Source organism: Pseudopodoces humilis, chromosome 7, assembly GCF_049639895.1.
Source record: "Pseudopodoces humilis isolate 2021_Gansu_Grassland_sample_001 chromosome 7, ASM4963989v1, whole genome shotgun sequence".
NCBI lineage: Eukaryota > Metazoa > Chordata > Aves > Passeriformes > Paridae > Pseudopodoces > Pseudopodoces humilis.
In genome coordinates, this window is record NC_142206.1 from 49,162,398 (window position 1) to 49,180,329 (window position 17,932).

At 35.4% G+C, this 17,932-nt stretch overlaps 1 protein-coding gene across 4 annotated transcripts in view; it reads right to left on the reverse strand.

Annotated features, from left to right (window-relative positions):
* Positions 1 to 244: 244 nt before the first annotated feature.
* ATG2B (autophagy related 2B) overlaps positions 245 to 17,932 on the reverse strand; it is a 45,828-nt gene continuing 28,140 nt past the window's right edge. For 2 of the 4 annotated variants that reach the window (XM_088058450.1, XM_005520152.3), the window contains exons 29-42: positions 17,756 to 17,897; positions 16,760 to 16,962; positions 15,613 to 15,836; positions 14,886 to 14,994; positions 12,977 to 13,171; positions 12,301 to 12,402; positions 10,613 to 10,691; positions 9,612 to 9,816; positions 8,585 to 8,654; positions 7,553 to 7,635; positions 6,948 to 7,069; positions 6,612 to 6,766; positions 5,428 to 5,577; positions 245 to 4,632 (exon numbers count right to left, since the gene is read on the reverse strand). In XM_088058450.1, coding sequence (XP_087914576.1) covers positions 4,402 to 4,632; positions 5,428 to 5,577; positions 6,612 to 6,766; positions 6,948 to 7,069; positions 7,553 to 7,635; positions 8,585 to 8,654; positions 9,612 to 9,816; positions 10,613 to 10,691; positions 12,301 to 12,402; positions 12,977 to 13,171; positions 14,886 to 14,994; positions 15,613 to 15,836; positions 16,760 to 16,962; positions 17,756 to 17,897 — 2,070 coding nt within the window. In that variant the 3' untranslated portion in view covers positions 245 to 4,401. The remainder of the gene's footprint in view (positions 4,633 to 5,427; positions 5,578 to 6,611; positions 6,767 to 6,947; positions 7,070 to 7,552; positions 7,636 to 8,584; positions 8,655 to 9,611; positions 9,817 to 10,612; positions 10,692 to 12,300; positions 12,403 to 12,976; positions 13,172 to 14,885; positions 14,995 to 15,612; positions 15,837 to 16,759; positions 16,963 to 17,755; positions 17,898 to 17,932) is intronic. The other 2 variants (XR_001331296.2, XM_014249794.2) reach the window with 2 other exon arrangements.

The window sequence follows — 17,932 nt, forward strand, 5'->3', positions numbered from 1 at the left end:
GCCTATGTGGGCCACAAAATTTGATCATTCAGGTAAGAGCTTTTTTGATGCACAACAGAAGTCATTTCAGGTTGTAACAGCCAGCTTAATTAATTTCCTACCTTTTGACCTCCATGTAATTTTAAAAATTTCTCTTTTTGAGTTAGTGAAATTTTTTTTTGAGGTACAACTCTTAGCTGTAACAGTTAATTCAGGTACTTTAGGTTTTCTGTGTCAGTTGTATTCACAGGTAGAGAAAACCAACTCAAGGAACAAATTAAGGTATTTATTTTTGCATTGTTACAAATTTTTGGAGGGATTTTTCCATTAAATGTATTTCACAGACAACCTATTTGCACTCAGGCCTTTCAGCATTTTAATACGCTAAAATATATACTTTTGGTGCCATACAAATTATGGTTAAAAATAATTGTCAAGGACATACTGAGGGGACAAGAACTTTAAGCAAAATAACTCAAGTTGAAATAGTCAATTCCTTTCAACAGTGGTTTCTATTTCATGAGATTATATTCTTTATGCTAGCAAGCTATATACAAACAATACCACAAAACTACCGTAAGTGCAAAAATGTAAAAAATATACACAAACATATACACAAATTGGCATGTTTCTGTCTGAACTACCTTACAGTTAAGAAATCCAGTACAAATGCATGATTTGTATTTATGTATTTGATTTGTAAGTATCTAATGTTTAATTGTAAACAAGATTCAGCATGTAGAGCAACTTAAAACAGTTGTCAGAAGCTTAAATCATGAGGCCTGGAGACTGAAGAACTGTGCACACTAGGATCCAAACTGACACATACCCACACGTTTTCCGACTTATCTTGCAGAGGCATTTAGGGTACTTAAAAGATTTAGAAGTATTCATCTACTTTAAACAAATTCTTGGATTTCACTGTTTTACAAAATGCATACATTTTAATATTTAAAGGAAAATCAGAATCACATTTGCAGGTGTATGTTTCATGTTTGGTAAATGTCCTGTTCATAACCATTTAATAGCTTTTTGGTATATTAAGAAGCATTTCTTCACAACTCAATTAAGGAACAGAAAATGAAAGCAAGCAATGTATGTTCACAATCAACCACTTAGTGAGCAAACAGAAGTAGACACATCCCTTAAGCACAGATGAACTCATGGGGGATTATCCAGTGAGTAACTGGCAATGCTGATCATTAGGCAAGTTCACATAGGGTACACTGCATGGCTAAAAACCTGCAGGATTAAGAAGAGATAGTGAAAAGAAAATGGAAGCTGCCATCAATGTGACGACTTGCTGCTCTCAGTCACTGCTAAAATTCTTAGCAAGAATGGTTTGTTTTACAAAAGATGGCTGTCTTTTTTTCAGGTACTTCTGAGACACTCATCAATGTATTATTTGAAACACCTGGATATTTAAGAAAACCCAGGATGACAGTTCTGTCTATTAGGATGGTGCTGGGCTAAGTAACAGGAATAGCAGTAGTAGTGTTAGAGAATTTGTAGAGAATTAAAACATTATCTATGCCAGTTTACAGCCTCTACAAATATGAAAACTGCCCATATCAATAGCAACTGATTTCAGTAGAAAATTCAAGTACAATAATATTTTTGCCAATCTCCTTGTGCTAACAGAAAACACAGTAATGTCATCCATAAGCTTCCATATCCAAGAAATATGTCCAGAGTCAAATTTCATTTTGTGTATTTTTTAAGTGCTTGAAAACTCTTACAGTACTGAGCAGAGCATTTGATGAATCCCTTCTCATACATGATACTTTTTGAATTAAAACAAGCCAAGCCCTACAAGACATGTTCTGCAAACTAATGTTGACTCGTTTGATAAGTTCTGCGATTGCAACAATGCAGAATGTACACCCAAAAATTAAAAAAACATTTCCAAAATAAAATGTTGAAAAAAATTTAGTCAATTTCACTGAAAAGGCTCAATAAAGTGCAAGCAGTAAATGAGAGAGTTTACATAGTGAAAAGTGAAGTTTAATAAATCTGTACAATCCATATTGCTGACAATGAGAAACAGCTACAAAAATGTTTTACCTTGATATCATGCCCTCATATAAAAATATATTCTAACTGCCTTACACTACAATCAGATCTTGACAGAATTGAGAAAGAACACTGAAATGTCACCACTTTTTCTCAGCAGTGTCTGAAAGGCAAATATGTAGATTTATGCTACTGAAGTGTACTCTTAATTAAAGGGATGAACTGGATTAGCTAGTTACTAGTACTAGCTAATTACTAGTATAGTAATTGCCAATGAAAAATGTGCATTGCTATTTACTTGCATTGATTCACCACCACTTCTTGAGAAGGCATTCAGGAGGTGCCACATTGCAAACATCGAATTCATTCCTGTGCAAAATGCTCGTGCTTTGAGCTCTCACTAAAGCAGAGCTCTCTAATTACTGTGCAGAAGTATGCACTACAGCAAGTATTTTTTACGTTTTATGTTATTAAATATGCAGATATTTTTTTCCTCTCAAAAATCTCCTCATGCTTGCAAGTCAATTAGCTGAAATAACCAGGTCTTCAAAGTGTACCACAACTTCAATGATTCCAGTGAATTGAAACAAAACTTTACTATATCACCTGTCGCCCAATGCAAGAGTTTGTTTTTACCTGGAGCTTTGTTTTATGAAAAATAATAAAGCAGACTGCAAAAGTCTTCCCAACAGAGGGGACATTTTCAAATACTGTCCAGCCAGATTCTTTGGTGTTCAGAAATAGCTAGTATAGTACCAGCGTGAACCAGCAGCACTTTTTTTCCTTCATACACTCCTGCTTGTCCCTTAAGGCCCATCAGCAAAGTTTCTGCTAGAGTCAGGTTAATTGAACAAAGAGAGTGAAAATACTTCCTCATCACCCTTTGAGACTGAAGTCTCATCAACAGCATCTGATGTCCCCCTTTCAGTGGGGATTTTCCAGATGGCATATGGGCAGGATTTCCACTTATGACTAGCACAGAACTATGACAAACATACATATTGGCTAGCCATTTTAAAGTTTAATCTACTGAAATTCAAAATTAGTATTTTGCTATTCAAAAGAATATTTACTTTTTATTCTCCAGTTTTTGCTAATACGAGACAAAAAAGTTCATTATTGCACACCTATTGCCAAGACTTTTAACTGCCCCAAAATGGTGCAATGTCAGGTGCTTAATAAAGCTCTGTGGAGATGCATGTCACCTACTAAATGGTAAATAATGTCAGTACCAACTTTGATTTTTCAAGTTTTGCTTATTTAAAAACCTCTCACCCATTCCCAGTTTCAGTTAAAGGACCCCAAATACTCACTGTCAAAGAACTGATGACACACAATCTAAATTAAGAAAACCTTGTGAGAGCAGCAACTTTGCAACAATATGAACTTTAAATAAAAGCAGATTACTAAAATAAAGTATTTTAACTACGAAATTATGAAATAATTTGTTTTTACTTATGATTTTTCATTCTTACAAAGAACTGTTGGTGACAATTATAATTGTTTTCCTGAAGTGTAGGTACTTTTAGCATTGTAATTAGTATAACAGTAGACAAAAAAAGTCTTTACATATAATGAGTTTAAATAAATTTAAGACACTTTTCTGTAGGATCATCATCAAATGATGCTCTTTTCAATAATTTGTGTAAGCTTCTAAACCACAAAGGATAATGCACATTACATTTTATTCACACTATAAAAAAAGCACAATATACAGGCCATATCCTTTAAAGTGCAACACAACAGAACATTTCTGCAACATTCAGGTTCTTCAAAAACCCACAAAAGTAGGTATTTAATATTTAGGAACAAATTCTGTTCATAGGTGTATTGACACTGAATCTAAACGCTGAATGGCTATCAAGCTTGTCCTTGCTGTAAGTGCCACGCTAAAAGCGATGCTTATGACCACTAAACAGTGTTACCTTATCTGCTTCCATATTAGACAGCCTCATGTCTCATATCCACAATGAAAGGTTTTATCCTTTAGTCAGTGAAGAGCATCTGCAGAGCCCTTTATTGAAGATAGTTCTTTGACTTATGCTCAGAAAACCTCTTTAAAGTCCACTTGGCTTCACCACACAGGCTACTGCTTCAGATGTCAAATCTACCAAGAAAAATATGGTAAATGGAACAGAGCAAGCATGTCTCTGAGTTGGCAGCGCATGCTTCACTATGTTTGGCACTATCTACCAAATGTATTGGTAACACACAGTGTAAGCACGTACCAATTTGCTTTTCACTTCATAAATATTTTTGGTTGGATGTTTTGCTAGTAACAGTTGGAAAACCTCATTTGATCCTGAGATGAGCGTGACAAAACAAAGTGAGCTCCATCTAAAGCTGCCAACAGGACATTCTTCTGCATTTCCAGCCTTGCTACCTGCCTGCTGAGCCAGATTTACAATCTCAGTCCTCCCCAAGGCGCCACTTCTGAGACTCTTCTTGACGCACATCTGGCCTGATCTGGTTTCTCATTCCACCCAGAACATTTGAGGTCGCCTCTGTTGCAACAATGAAAGGTTTCACCACAGTCGGAGGGATTTGGCGGAGGACTCCTCCTACTGCTCCAGTGACTCCTCTGTTCTCATGCTCACGAGCAGCGGTCTCATAGATGGTTTGGGCTGTGTCCGTAATCCCCTTTAAGAAAATAAAGCAAATCACTTACACTGAAAAAGAAAAGGCAACCTCTCCCAGTTTTATGGGAAATTTTACACTGCTTGGCATTTTTCTTCTTGGTGAATTGTATTATAACTTTAGTAAAACAATACTGATATAAATACAATTTAGTTCTTCTAATGAGATTTAAAACAACAGTCTCCTATTAGTGATGTAAATATTTCATGCAACTTCTGGTGGCACATCTTGTGCATAAGGGAAGAAACTTTGGGGTACTGTGAACTGTTGAAAAAATTACTAAATTCACTGGAAACTCAGCTGACACCTTACTTCATAGACACTACATAAGGTGCAACTAACAAAGTGTAATACAAAATATAATAAAAACAGGTCATAATTCTGGTTTATAGTACACTGTCATAGTAGAGAAAGGTTTCACTTCTTTTAAATCTCGCACTATGTTTAAACTCTACCACCCTCAGAAGTAACAGTAACTGCAAAGGTGATCGAGCAGAAAGGGAAGGATGGATGGCCCAGCCCAGGAAATCAAGTTCACGTGGCTCACAATAATTGTAAATCATTGCAACCACAGAGCACTTAAGTCCTATTCACACTCATCTGCATGATACCTTAGGTTTTTTCCTGCTTTTTCAATTCAAAATTTCTGTTGGTTTAAGATAATTTATGACAATAGTCTTGTTCAAAGCTGAAATCTCCTTCTCCATTTACTCAGCCTAAATTAACATCCATTATTTTATTTGCCGTTTTAGGAAATAATTCTTAACTTCGGTTGCCAACAACTGCTTCTGCACTCACCTCTTTCACAACGCTGTACGCTTTGGCCACACCCTCCCGCAGGTCAACCGGCTGCGGAGCCAAGCGATGGCGATGCAACCGTTTGATCTTCTTTGCTTCAATGAAGGTAGGCCCTGGTGATACCATGTCATAAGCAGTTTCTGCAGCTGCCTGCACATCAGGAGCAAATGCAAAACACGTGTTATAGCACCTGATCACAAATTTAAACTACTAATAGGGTGATGTCATTGAAATAAAAGAATTCTTATTCCACAAATAATATTTATTTGCATCAAATTACAGTTTTCTACAAGAACTTCCGGAATGTGCAGCTCTAATTATACATTAATTCCATAATTAAAGAATGAATGTTGTAGGTTTGGGTGGGGGTTTTCTCTCCTAATTGTTGTCTCTTCAAAAGCATTCTCTAAACTGCATAAAATGCTCAAAATAGAAACTGAACATTTGACCAATGGTATTTCTTACAAACACACAAGCACACATGTAATCCCTCTTGTGATTAATAGCATTGCTTTTCTGACTATATATGTTCAAGCTTAGGCACATATACTATTTTTGCAAGATCAGGTGGTAAAAAGTGTGTTTTCATTGTATTTTTGTATATTTTACATTAAGAAACAAATTTATTAACACTTTAACTGAAGATTACCTTAGGGTACAATCCAGGAAGCTTTATAGACTTTGTGTAGACCTACAGAAATAGTACTGGTTTGGGGTTTTGTTGGTTTTTTTTGGGTTTTTTTTGCTGTTGTTGTTGGTTTTGTGGGCTTTTTTTTTAATGATAAACTGATGATTTAAAAAAAGATAAGAATCTACTACTGGATAACACACGTGCACAAAGGACTCATCTTTCTCAGCATCAGTGATTTTAGCGAAGCTAAACATTTTTGTATTAAATTGTATACCATAATACATTAAAGACATTAAGAAACAAGCAGCAGCTTGGGTGTTCAGCAGTATTTTAACACAGTTTTCTAATCACTGTATTTGATGCCATAGTTCTCACCTCACAGACTGCTGCAAACTTTGCCCAGTCTCTGCTCTCCTATTTATACAGCTGCCTTTTCTTTTTTAATAGATGCTCCCAACCTTCAATCTACAGCATTAAGACATTAACTTAATACAGAGCACTTATTAACCACACCTCTCATTTTACATCTAACTTCAGGAGTCATACACTCTACCTGTATAGTCTGAACCATTCTGTTTGTTAGCTCCAGTGCTGCCATTGCAGTGGAAGTGCCAAAAGAAGCTGCTCCTCTTTGAAAGCCTCTGACAATACGACCATCCTTGCGGTACTGCTCTATTGGCAACCACACCAGGTCCTTCAGACCTTGCACTGAAAATGAAGACACAACACCAGAGTCAGACCGTTCTCATAGATATGCAGGATGCTTTGGAAGGAAGTGAAAACAAGAGTCAACATGGTTTGTGTTGGTTTTCTGAGAGGGGAGAGGTGTTGTTTGGTTTTTAAAGAAATAAACACATTCACACGTAGCTGAATAGAAGAATTAACTTACCTAACTGCACAAGTGAATGCATAGGCCCTACTCCTCCCAAAATTCCGGGTAGCTGGTTTTTCTTTATATCATTAAGCCATTCACTGATGGCATAGGAGAACAATTTATCCACACCTAATAAACTAAAGTAAATACAATTATTAATTTTTAAACAAACAATTCCTAGTAAGATAAATGCATTCATTATTCACCTAAGCAAAGGATGTCATTTAAACAAAAGGAAAGCTTCTTCAAATGTCGTCTTTTATTGCAGTTGGTTAAGCTATGTATTTCAAATATATATGCTTCATAAAACAAACTCAAAACTGTATAATCACATCCAGTCCCATAGGAAGTGAACATGAAATTAAAATGAAGAGTTTATCATCAAGAATAGCATATATATTAAATTCTATTCTGAGTTAGAAGTTCTCCTTAAATTACATATATTTGAAAAAAACCTAGAATCAAGAAATATAAAATAAACCTAGAATCAAAAGTCAAAAAGTATTTTGGATTTTAGGACATCTTAGAAGAAAATTTGCTTTGCATTTGCAATGTTGTTATTCCCCACACACATGTCCAACTTGCAATAGCTGTGCTGATCTACATTTTGAGAAACTTACCCGTGTCTGTAACAAAGCCTCTTCAGCTTTAATTCTGAGCAGTTCAGCTGAGCAAGTCCAATAAGAATCCCAGCTAATGTTCCCTGTAAGTGAAATATTTCTTTATCAAATACATTTACTCAACCTATACAACCTGAGAGAAATAACATCATCATTTCAACTCTTACTTGCAAGTATTCTGTCTAAACATTCTCCCCCCGTCTCCCAGACGTGACTCGTTACAGTGCTATAAATCGTGTTACATGGAAACTTGCAAAAAACGAAACTTGGCTTAACCTCCTACTCAAAGAAAAACACCTGGACACAAAAGGCCTTCTTCAGACATAATAAGTTAAAATAAATTATGTAAACATAGTTTTGGCTTCAGTGCTTTTTTTCAACCATTCCAAAGCTACCATACTTCATGTTTCAATTTCTGATAGCCAAGCAAATTCACGAAGTTGCTGCTTTCCATATTTTCTTACTGATTTGCCATGACAAAGTACAAATCTTGTTGTGCAAATAGGATTTTTTGATGTCAGCTTCTAAACTCAGTGTGATAAAGAATGCCTGTTTTAACAAGAACCATGAGCATTCTTTTCATCTGTAGTAGATTCTGCCATTGCCACTGAGGCTCATATCTTACTAGACTGAAAGGAAAGGAAACAAGAACAAACAATATTTTGTTCTGGCATTAATGAAGAAAAAGAAAATGCACGATTCTGGCATCAGACAGTGGTATCATACTTTGAGGGGCACTTCTGCTATACACTGATTGCAAACCAATCACTGAGCTCATAAATGTCACATTCAAGTTCCATCCTGGGTTAATCATATGTGGGGGATCCACCCCCTCGTTTTCCAGTTAAGAGTGAAACAAGGTGAAGCTTAACTAAAACTAAGGGGAAAAAAAAGTGTTTTATATTTGTCATGATTACATTATTAATGAGTACGGAGCATAAAAATATACCCCCATTCATGGGGAGCAGGGAGGGGAAAACAAAACAAACAACATCAAATTTTTTTTCTATAGCATCAGCATTATACACAAACCTGATCCATTGATACATGTTTGCCATGGTAATCAAGCCGTATTGGAACTTCTGATGTAAAACGAAATTCTCTGGGACATGCAAAGAAAATATAGTGAGAAACATGAACAAGAAATAAAATTATCCTTCTGAAAAGAAACTCATGGCTTCCCGTTCTCCTGGAATATGTCATACTCTTTTCTGTAAACCATAAATACTTAGGTTACTAAGTATTAGTACCAAGTATTAGTACTAAGTTAGTACCTCAGAATAAATGTACAAAATACAGTGGCAAATTCAGCTTTTCTCGGTTTATTCACATCTATTTCAGGTTAGCTTTTGTAATAAATTTAGAAGTCCTGCAAATGTGCTACTAATCCTGCAAATGAGTACCTTTATGTTAAAAAAAAAAACAAGCAAACATCCACAAAATGGTTTTGTGGGCAAAATTTAGTCCTGCAAGTGGAACTTGATAAAAAATTCTGCTGTATTCTAATTCTAATGTATGTGGTGAAATAGAACCCCAGCCATGCTATTACCATTTAACTCTGCACTGCTTACCACAGCACACATCTATTGTTTGAGGCACTTATGATCTGAATACACATGAAAGAACTTCTGCATAACAAACTACAATTTTCATAGTCACTTCCCAGTCAGGGCTACATTCGAGTTTGTCTTGTGATATTTTTATTTCATACCTCTCTTCCATTATATTCTTATATCCTCTTCCTTTATATGTGCTCATCTCTGATTATATTAGATAGCTTATGGGTAGACATAAGAGTACATACACTGCTCTTTTTATTTGTAAAACATCTCATTACTGTTCTGTATGTGGCAGATTTATTTCCTTGTGCACAATATTGTGCAAAAGTTAATAAAAATCATTGGTGACCTTCCAGTGATAGAAACAAATATATTTGCTTTCTACAAGCAGCCAATAAACAAAAAAAATGCACTTTGCCTGAAGTTCTGAATAGTTTATCACCACACTTCCTTAAAATCTTCAGCTATTTGTCACTGGAAATTTTGTAACAGAAGTTTACCTGAAAAATACTGGCTGGTCGCTGTATGATGTCGTTTCCTGTGAGAAATGATCATCATCTCCATTAACCGCATCCATAGAGTCAACAGTGCCATTTTCATTTGCTTGCTTGTGTGATGCAAAAGAAATTACTGGACTTGGTTCCTTAAGGCTGCTGACATGCCTGGGCAAACTACACGTAACTTCAGCACCAGGGGACTTTTTAACTAAGAAAAGAAGTTATACACAGTAAAGTGACTCGTATTTTTCAGTGATTACAGAGGTTACTGCATCCTTAGTAAGTTCTAATGCCTATTAGTAGGAATTACTAGCAGGGCAGTGTTTAGATTCTCTAAGTTCTCTACAGAAGTTATTACATGCAGCTGATGTTGAGGTAGTGCATCAGCATAAGTAATGTATCTGGTTCTAATGGCAGTACTGCAGAGTGCTTCATCACCTACGCATTTCAGCATGACATCTCAACAGAAATAGGTAAGGTAGGGCTGCTCAGAAATATCCAAATATAGTTAATAGTGAAAATATACTTTTCAATATATAAAGCTTTTGCAACTGATAATGTAATTGATAAGAAGTACTGCTTCAACAGCAAACATACATTATTTAACATCCCTTGCATAAAATATTATGTTCATCTAATAGCTTGAAGTTGTCTAATATAGAAATCAATTTTATAAATAAGCAGCACAACGTACTAGTTTTATCTAACAACTCTCAATAGCATATACAGAGTCCTAAATATGCTCCGATTTTGGTTAAACCTTTTATAGAATTAAGATTTTGGTGTTGAAGACCTTTGCTCATATTTCTAAAATAAAATGCTTAAATGCCTATGGCTTTTGACTTCTAAAAAATCAGCATTGATGTTAGTGCTAAAACCCCAACACAAGTTTTTATACACACAAGATTTACTGTGAATTCAATGTGAATTTATAGACACGTACACAAATTAAAGGAGAAAGAAGCAGCACTTGGATGTTAGATTTTTTTTTTTTAGAAATATACCTTCAGGATCTGGAGTAACTAAGAGTTCTACTTCTGTAGAAAGGCTAGTGAAAAAGTCCTTCAGGAAAAACAAGGCATCCTGATGGCAAAGAGCAAAATATAATCAGGTTTAAATAAATACAAAGACCTAATTCTCTAAAAACATTATCTACGATTCCAGATCTATTTCAATGCAGATATGAAACAAAATGTGTATTTTTCTTTTTGATCCTTTAACATATGCACAAAACACATACAAATCTAGGACAGAAACCAGGAAGACCCTCTTAGCTACTACACCCTGCTCCACATAACAGGATTTCATGATCTAACTAGCTCTGTCTTAAAAATTCAGGCTTATTTTCATCATTTCTACTCTCACTGTTGAAGACTGCTCCAGAACCCAGGTGTTTCAGGCTATAAACTTGTCTCTGTTTTGCAGTAGAAGGCATTTAAATACAGTTTATATTCTTCTCTAGTACTGTCAAAGTCAAACAAATCATTACAAATCAGGGTTCATCACTGCTTCATTGAAAGTCAATATCTATGATATTAATGTCTTAATAATGTCATAAAGTTATTACATCCCAGCTTCTTTTTCAGACAGATGCATCACACTGGTGCCTTATTCATCCTATCACTGATTGACAACTGGACTTTCTTTTCCATTTTTACTTCCAGCTGGTAGGAATAACAGCTTACTAATAACAAGTATTTCTAATGACTGCATGCAGCCTTGTGCTTCCAAAAAAGCTGTGGTTAATTTCATAGAAGTTATAAAGGTGAATTTTGTTTATGGTACAAAACATAGAAGACTTTAGAAAGTAACCAAGAGGGAACACATTTCCTCCCTAGATGGCAGAATTTCCAGGACATTTTTTTCTAGATGAAATTATTGCAAACTAGACAGAGCTCAGTTTTGATAAGAGCGAAATGAAAACCTGGTCTCTAATGTGTATTTAAAGAAAGAAAAGGTATGGAAATCCTAATAATGCTCCTCAAAAACCCAAACCCCACATAGCTCTCTGAAGATGACAAATTAAGGAAGGAATGCCTCAACAAAGAGTAGTAACTGCACTTCACATTTGCCAGCACAAACATATATAGCTCTTACTAGTTTAGAAAGAACCCAAATGTTTCTTGAATATATCAAGAATATCTTGCACAAAGGTCTGCTAAAGAAAGTAAAACAATTTCTGCTCTTCCTACCACTGCATTTGATAGCAAGACAAAGCCTTCAGATTATAGAAGCAGTTCTCAAGTGTCAAGTGCCCTTGACCAAAACATTGTGAACCACTTCTGGATTAATGATTAACCTTTTTTGATTAAAAACAATGAAGTCACTTCATGAACAAACAAAACCAGATCATTCAAGAATAACTAGTTATTTTTCAAAGCTGTGACTCCAAACCCTTTGAGATTATCAGAAGTTTCAAGAGGAAAACTTACTGAGAAAACAGTTTTGCCTAAAGATATTCTGAGCTTTTAAATAAAAAAATCTAGTCTGTAATAGCTGGAGCAGAAGGCAAGTTCTAGCACAGATAAAAATGAAAGAACAGAGATCCAAAGATTAAATACAAAAAGTATCACACCAAGAAAATGTAAAACATAAAATAGGTATGATGGCTAAAAGTATCTGGTTAAAACAAATCCCAAGTATCATTCAATAAAGAAAAAATTATTTTACTTTTTGCACTGGCACAACCAACCTGGTCAATATTGAGGCGAAGTGGCATTAGTGAAACACGTAAACAACATTCCTGTGGGGATCTGCCAGACTCTGGGCGGACATGTAATGCTTTAACTGTTAACTGGAAAAAAAAATTATATAAATAAAGGTACTAACATTCACGATTATTAAATCTCAGAACACCAGCTAGGAAAAACATTTACGGCAAAATCTCTGTACTAGTATGATTCCACTTAGCAATGACAGTATTGAATGAAAACTTACGCTGAATGTTATAAAAAGATAAAGTTAAAAGAAACCCCCCAAAAAATTATTAAATCCTTTATAGAATCAGCAAGACTACTGTATACCATAAAAATACGAATCTGCAGGTGTAGTGAAAAAAGTCTCATCACTGATACAAGCAGACATTTGCTCAAAACCAAATTGTGAAAGGTACCGAAGTAGTCCTGCATATCTATTTTTTTTAACTAACAATCTCAAACCCATTAATACCTGACATGTTGACATTCAAACTGACTTTTGAATTAGTTTTAATATCCACAGAGTCAAGCAAATAACTATCAACAAATTATATTACTTCAGTGTTCTATGAACACATGTTTCTGCTTCTGCAAGATTAAGAAGTGCACACAGCCCCCACAGTGATAATTCAACTGCTGTAATTGAAAGAAATTAACATTTCATAGCTATACCATGTTTGAATGTGCTTTTCTGGGCATCTCCTTACTGCAGTAAAGATAGAGAAATTTATTCATTTGTGATGTAGCTAAGCGATCTCTGATTTCCAGGTCTTGAACAATAAAAACTTGTCGTGACACTGGCTGTTCCAACAGACAGGATTCACCTTCTGCACCACCTGGAGGATACACCTCATGCTGGAATTTCACCTTTTAAAAAGGAAAGAAAACCAGCATAATCAGTCTCCTTGAAAACCACCATTTAACAGCAGAATAGTTCTTTAAAAAAATAAACAAAAATCAGGGAAGTATATCACATATACTTTTAAAGCTGTCTACTATTTTAAATTTACAGAAATACTACTAAGATTTCTGAACTCTATTCAGGTTTTCACATATATAGCAGTAGAAATCTTCCAATTTCTAGTTGTGTACATGTTCATATTTCAGCATGAAGTTCAAGACAAAACAAAGAGTCGGTACAAGATAAGGAATGAATTTCACTTGTTTTAACATTGACTCTGCTTTTTTCTCTCAATCCTGACATCTTTCTCACATCATGGTGAAGCCTGTACCACACAATATTGCAGTTCTTGAATCTTGCACCCTCTAATACCTAAGGAAAAAATGTTTCTTCCTTACCAACTGACTTCTTAAGTGGCTTCTTGTGGTTTTGTTTCCTTTTTCTTACTCACTTTACTCCATATAAATCTAATTCAGCATTTTTCTTACATTCTAAGTTATTTCTGTTTGGTCACTCCTTGGTGTAGCTCTCATTTCCAGTCGTGGTGACCTACAAACCATCCCTTACACCCCAAACCCCACAACCCGGCTGGCAGGGAAATGCTGCTGAGCACACACAGCGAACACGGCAGCCGCCCCTGCCGGCCCCACACTGAGCTCCAAGGCAACACCACTTGTGACACCTTTTACTCTCCTTCATATCTGTAAACGTTACTGTTCAGCCTTGTACCAAGTTAGGGGTCCAAGTAGGGGAAAAAACCTTTATACTGCTTCAGTGCTAACTCCAACTCTCATTAAATATATGCAAATTTAGAGATGGCTATAATTCTACATATGAAGTTTTCCACATGGAATATTAATTGCTTCCCCTTTTCCTCTTTTTTATTCCAATGTCATGTTTTTTCTAGAGGAGGCTACCTTAAGTATCACATATTTCTGGCAAGCTTGTAGTGCTAATGGGATGAATTTTAAGTTTTGGAAATACACATAGACTATAAAAAGGCCTTTGTTTTTATGTAGTGCCTTTCATGTTTATGGAAATGTTTGAAAACATCTTATTTTAAAAATATTCTGTTATTGATCCATTTAACATGAAATATGCTCTTACCAACTTCTTACCAATATTATTCACAGCACCAGAGAAAAGCATTATCTTCCTATGTTAGAGGTAAGCATAGCCTTAAAAACAACAGTAAGATACTTATGCCTGAAAGGTGCTAAATATGTTAGGGGAAATATAGAAACAGTACTCTGATATAACTAGATGCTATTTCATATCCAGTTATCAAACTGATACACTGAATATTCTCAACAGATCTATGTTTTGCTTATTTTCTTAGAACACTTAGTTTCATATCAGGTGTACCTATTCAGCATGGAACTGAAGAGAGAAAAACAGAACAGCAGCTGCAAAACTTGGTTATAATAAACAAAAACTTAAAAATATTGTAATGGATATCCTCCATCTTTAGAAACAAGCTTATTCAGCAAGTAAATACTGTGCTAATACTAACAGTTTTGTTGAAGAAATTCTACATTCATCACCATTAAAGTGATTGCTTTGATGTAGCTACTGTTGAAAGAAATAATACTGAACTCTAATGGAAAGATGTTATCAAAAGAGTACAACATGTAAAGATATCCACACAGAGTCATGGCTGAAGCTGTTTCTGTTACTCACCTTGCTTAACTGTATTTCCATTAGGAAGTCTGGGTTTCTTCCTCTTCCTCCACATGCTGTATTCCGTCCATGCCTTGTTGGGGTATGAGAAGGAGAACTATGGGGACTTCTGGGCAAATAAAAGAGAAAAATACACTTTTGCAGGTTAAAGTTATAACCCTGTTAATCTAAAACTAAATGCACTGGATATAACTTAGCTTACTATTTTAATTCTATTCAAAAAAAATCACAATTAAGTTACTGTTCTGTTTCTGTTCAAGTAATATACAGCTAAGCAGAATGCCAGGTGCATTTATCCCACCAAATTAAAGAAATGTTTTATGAATGTTAATTTTGGCTATAATTTTATTCTCTAGCTCACATGACATCCTGTAAATCTGAGTCTTATGCTCCTTAAGTCCTGATCTGTTCAGGAATATCTGACTACTAATATTACCCTAGAACAAAATCCATTCCTCCACCCCCCTCCAAAAATCAGCAGAATCAAACCCAGCCTGTCCAGGTTAAGACACAGCGAAAACACACTCTGATGTGTGGAGTCAAACTGAAAAAGAATCAAATGATCTTTAAGATCTCTTTCAACCTGAACCATTCTACGATTGATTCCTTGTAAGAACGGAGCCAAGAAGCAAGCAAGGAAGACATGAGACTGAACAATAAGATTACTCCAAATCAAAAGAAAAGTATTCTTCATTTTCTAATCCACATAATTAGATCCAACACTTACATGAAACTTTTAGCTGGAGAAGGTGGTGCAGTCCCAAAATCCCTTCCACCATAAAGATGCCAAATAAGAGATATTTCCTTTACAACATAGCGTACCAGAGGAACAGGAAAATGAAGAGGAGCTTTGCTTGTATCCGTTTTCTTAATAGGTTGACTGAAATGATTTTCCTTTATGATAATTGTATCATCAACCATTATTTTTATAACTGGCTCTTCCTCTTTTTCCTAATTAAAAAAAAAAGCACATGGCATTGAGAAGATGAAATTTGCTTTCTTTATTTTCTTTACTGAGATGTCTAATTCCTTCCTATTAAAGGGAAAACTTTTCTGTACTGTTAGAGCTTATACAATACATGATTCACTTAGAAATGTTTCTTATAAAGTACAGACAAAAGCATATGAAAAAACGTTGAGGCTGCAAAGCAGTTAAAAACAACAATAAAAAACCCAAACCAAAACAAAAATCTTCTCCACCCAAACTATACACAAAATGAAGTCCTAGTTGAAAGCAAACAGAAAACCACAGAAGAGCCCAGGATACCCTATTACCACTTGTGGAAACAAACAAGCTCAACAATAACTGGGAAAATGCAGCTTCTAATCGGGGACCCAGGAACTGCCTCTCTCTATTAAGAAGAATACCACCAGACAACATGCAGAGGACAGATGCTGGTGTAAAGCAACACACAAGCTTTTCTCTGAGTTTTGGCAAAGATCTTAGGTCCTTAGAAACACTGAGAGCTCAGATGAAGAAAGAAATGAACAAAAGATTAGAAGATATGCAAAGCTGTTATTTTGATAAATCCTGGTTTTTGCTTAACACATTTTTTCCTAACTATGCCATTATTTTAAGTCAGTATCACAATGATTAAACATGACTAAAATGTAGGAAAACTGCCAATACAGTTTAATGTAATATTCAGATAAGAGAACAATTACATAGTGCTGAGATATAAAAAATCATACCTACTTGAAAATACTTGCAATCATTCCTAATGGTAACAATGCATTAATTCCTTTCAAACAGAAAAGCATCACTAAGCCATCATGGGAATCTATGATATCTTATTTGTCCAGGTTTTACATAGGCTTTTCTCTAATTCAGTTTATATATGGATTTTGTTTTAGTAATTTTCAAAGGATCTTACAGCAACAGCAACTTTAGGAGCAAAAAGAATGCAGAAATCGTCACTTTCTGCTGGAACATCTCCCACGGCCTCACTTATCAGGTGATGAGTAAACGAGGCGTAAGTAGGACTTGGTTCTTGTGAGACATTTCCACTTTCATCTGGAAACAGGAAGAGATCTGAGCAAGATGGCTCCTGAGTTTGAGATCTGTCATCCAAAAGTCCTGGGAGTTGAAAGAGGATGGAGAAAAAGCAGGTTTCAGTGTAAAAATCCTTACAAAATATGAAAATTAGGTAAAGGTAAACTAATGATTGTTACTTCAATTATATCAAGGAAATTTGCTTATTATATCTTGAATCAATTCCAACTATAAATAATAAACAATTCTCAAGCTTCTCATTCTGGTAGTTAAGACCACAGCATCAAAAACTTTCAGTACTACAGTGACTGCTTACTTTCCACCACAGAAAAGAAGACCAGACATCACAGAAATAGTAATGGAATAGAAATCTACTTGCAGTACAAAATCCTTATAAAATCTGAAACTGAATTACATTCTAGCCATGATACAGAAGCCATAATCCTGCGATAAAATCAACTATCTTGTTCCATCTACTAACTGAAAAAGTTCTTTATGGAAGTTCTTCCTCTGACCAAGAAATGTAACATCTTCCTGGACCTCCCTCATATACAGAAGAGAGGTCTTTGATTCCTCTACACTAACTTATACTCACTCCTACAGAATTTGGAGTCTTGACAGAGTCCCAGAGACAGATTTCTTCCATGCTGCTTTCAGTACCTCAGAAAATGTGTCTGTCTTCGACTAGAATCTCAAAGTACTTCTGCATTACTAGTATTAAAAGCAAGAATCTGTTCCACAGTTTGAAGACTTCAGACATCCTAAGTACCTGCTCCCATTCTTATTGCAGCACCTCTACATACACAAACTTCCAATCCCACTTTCTTCCCCAAAAAGTTGTACTTTATATGTAGTTAGACCTTCAGAGGATTATTACCATTAGACTCTTGCTTCATGGCAGAAGCAGTCTGTTGAGTCTCAATTTCTTCCATTGCATCACTCATCAAATCCCGTAAAATCTGCTGCTCTGATTCAGCAAGGCCTGGTCCGTGGGAAGATGGTTGGCTAAAGGTCTCTACCTGTTAGAGAGGAACTATACATAATTACATCTCAA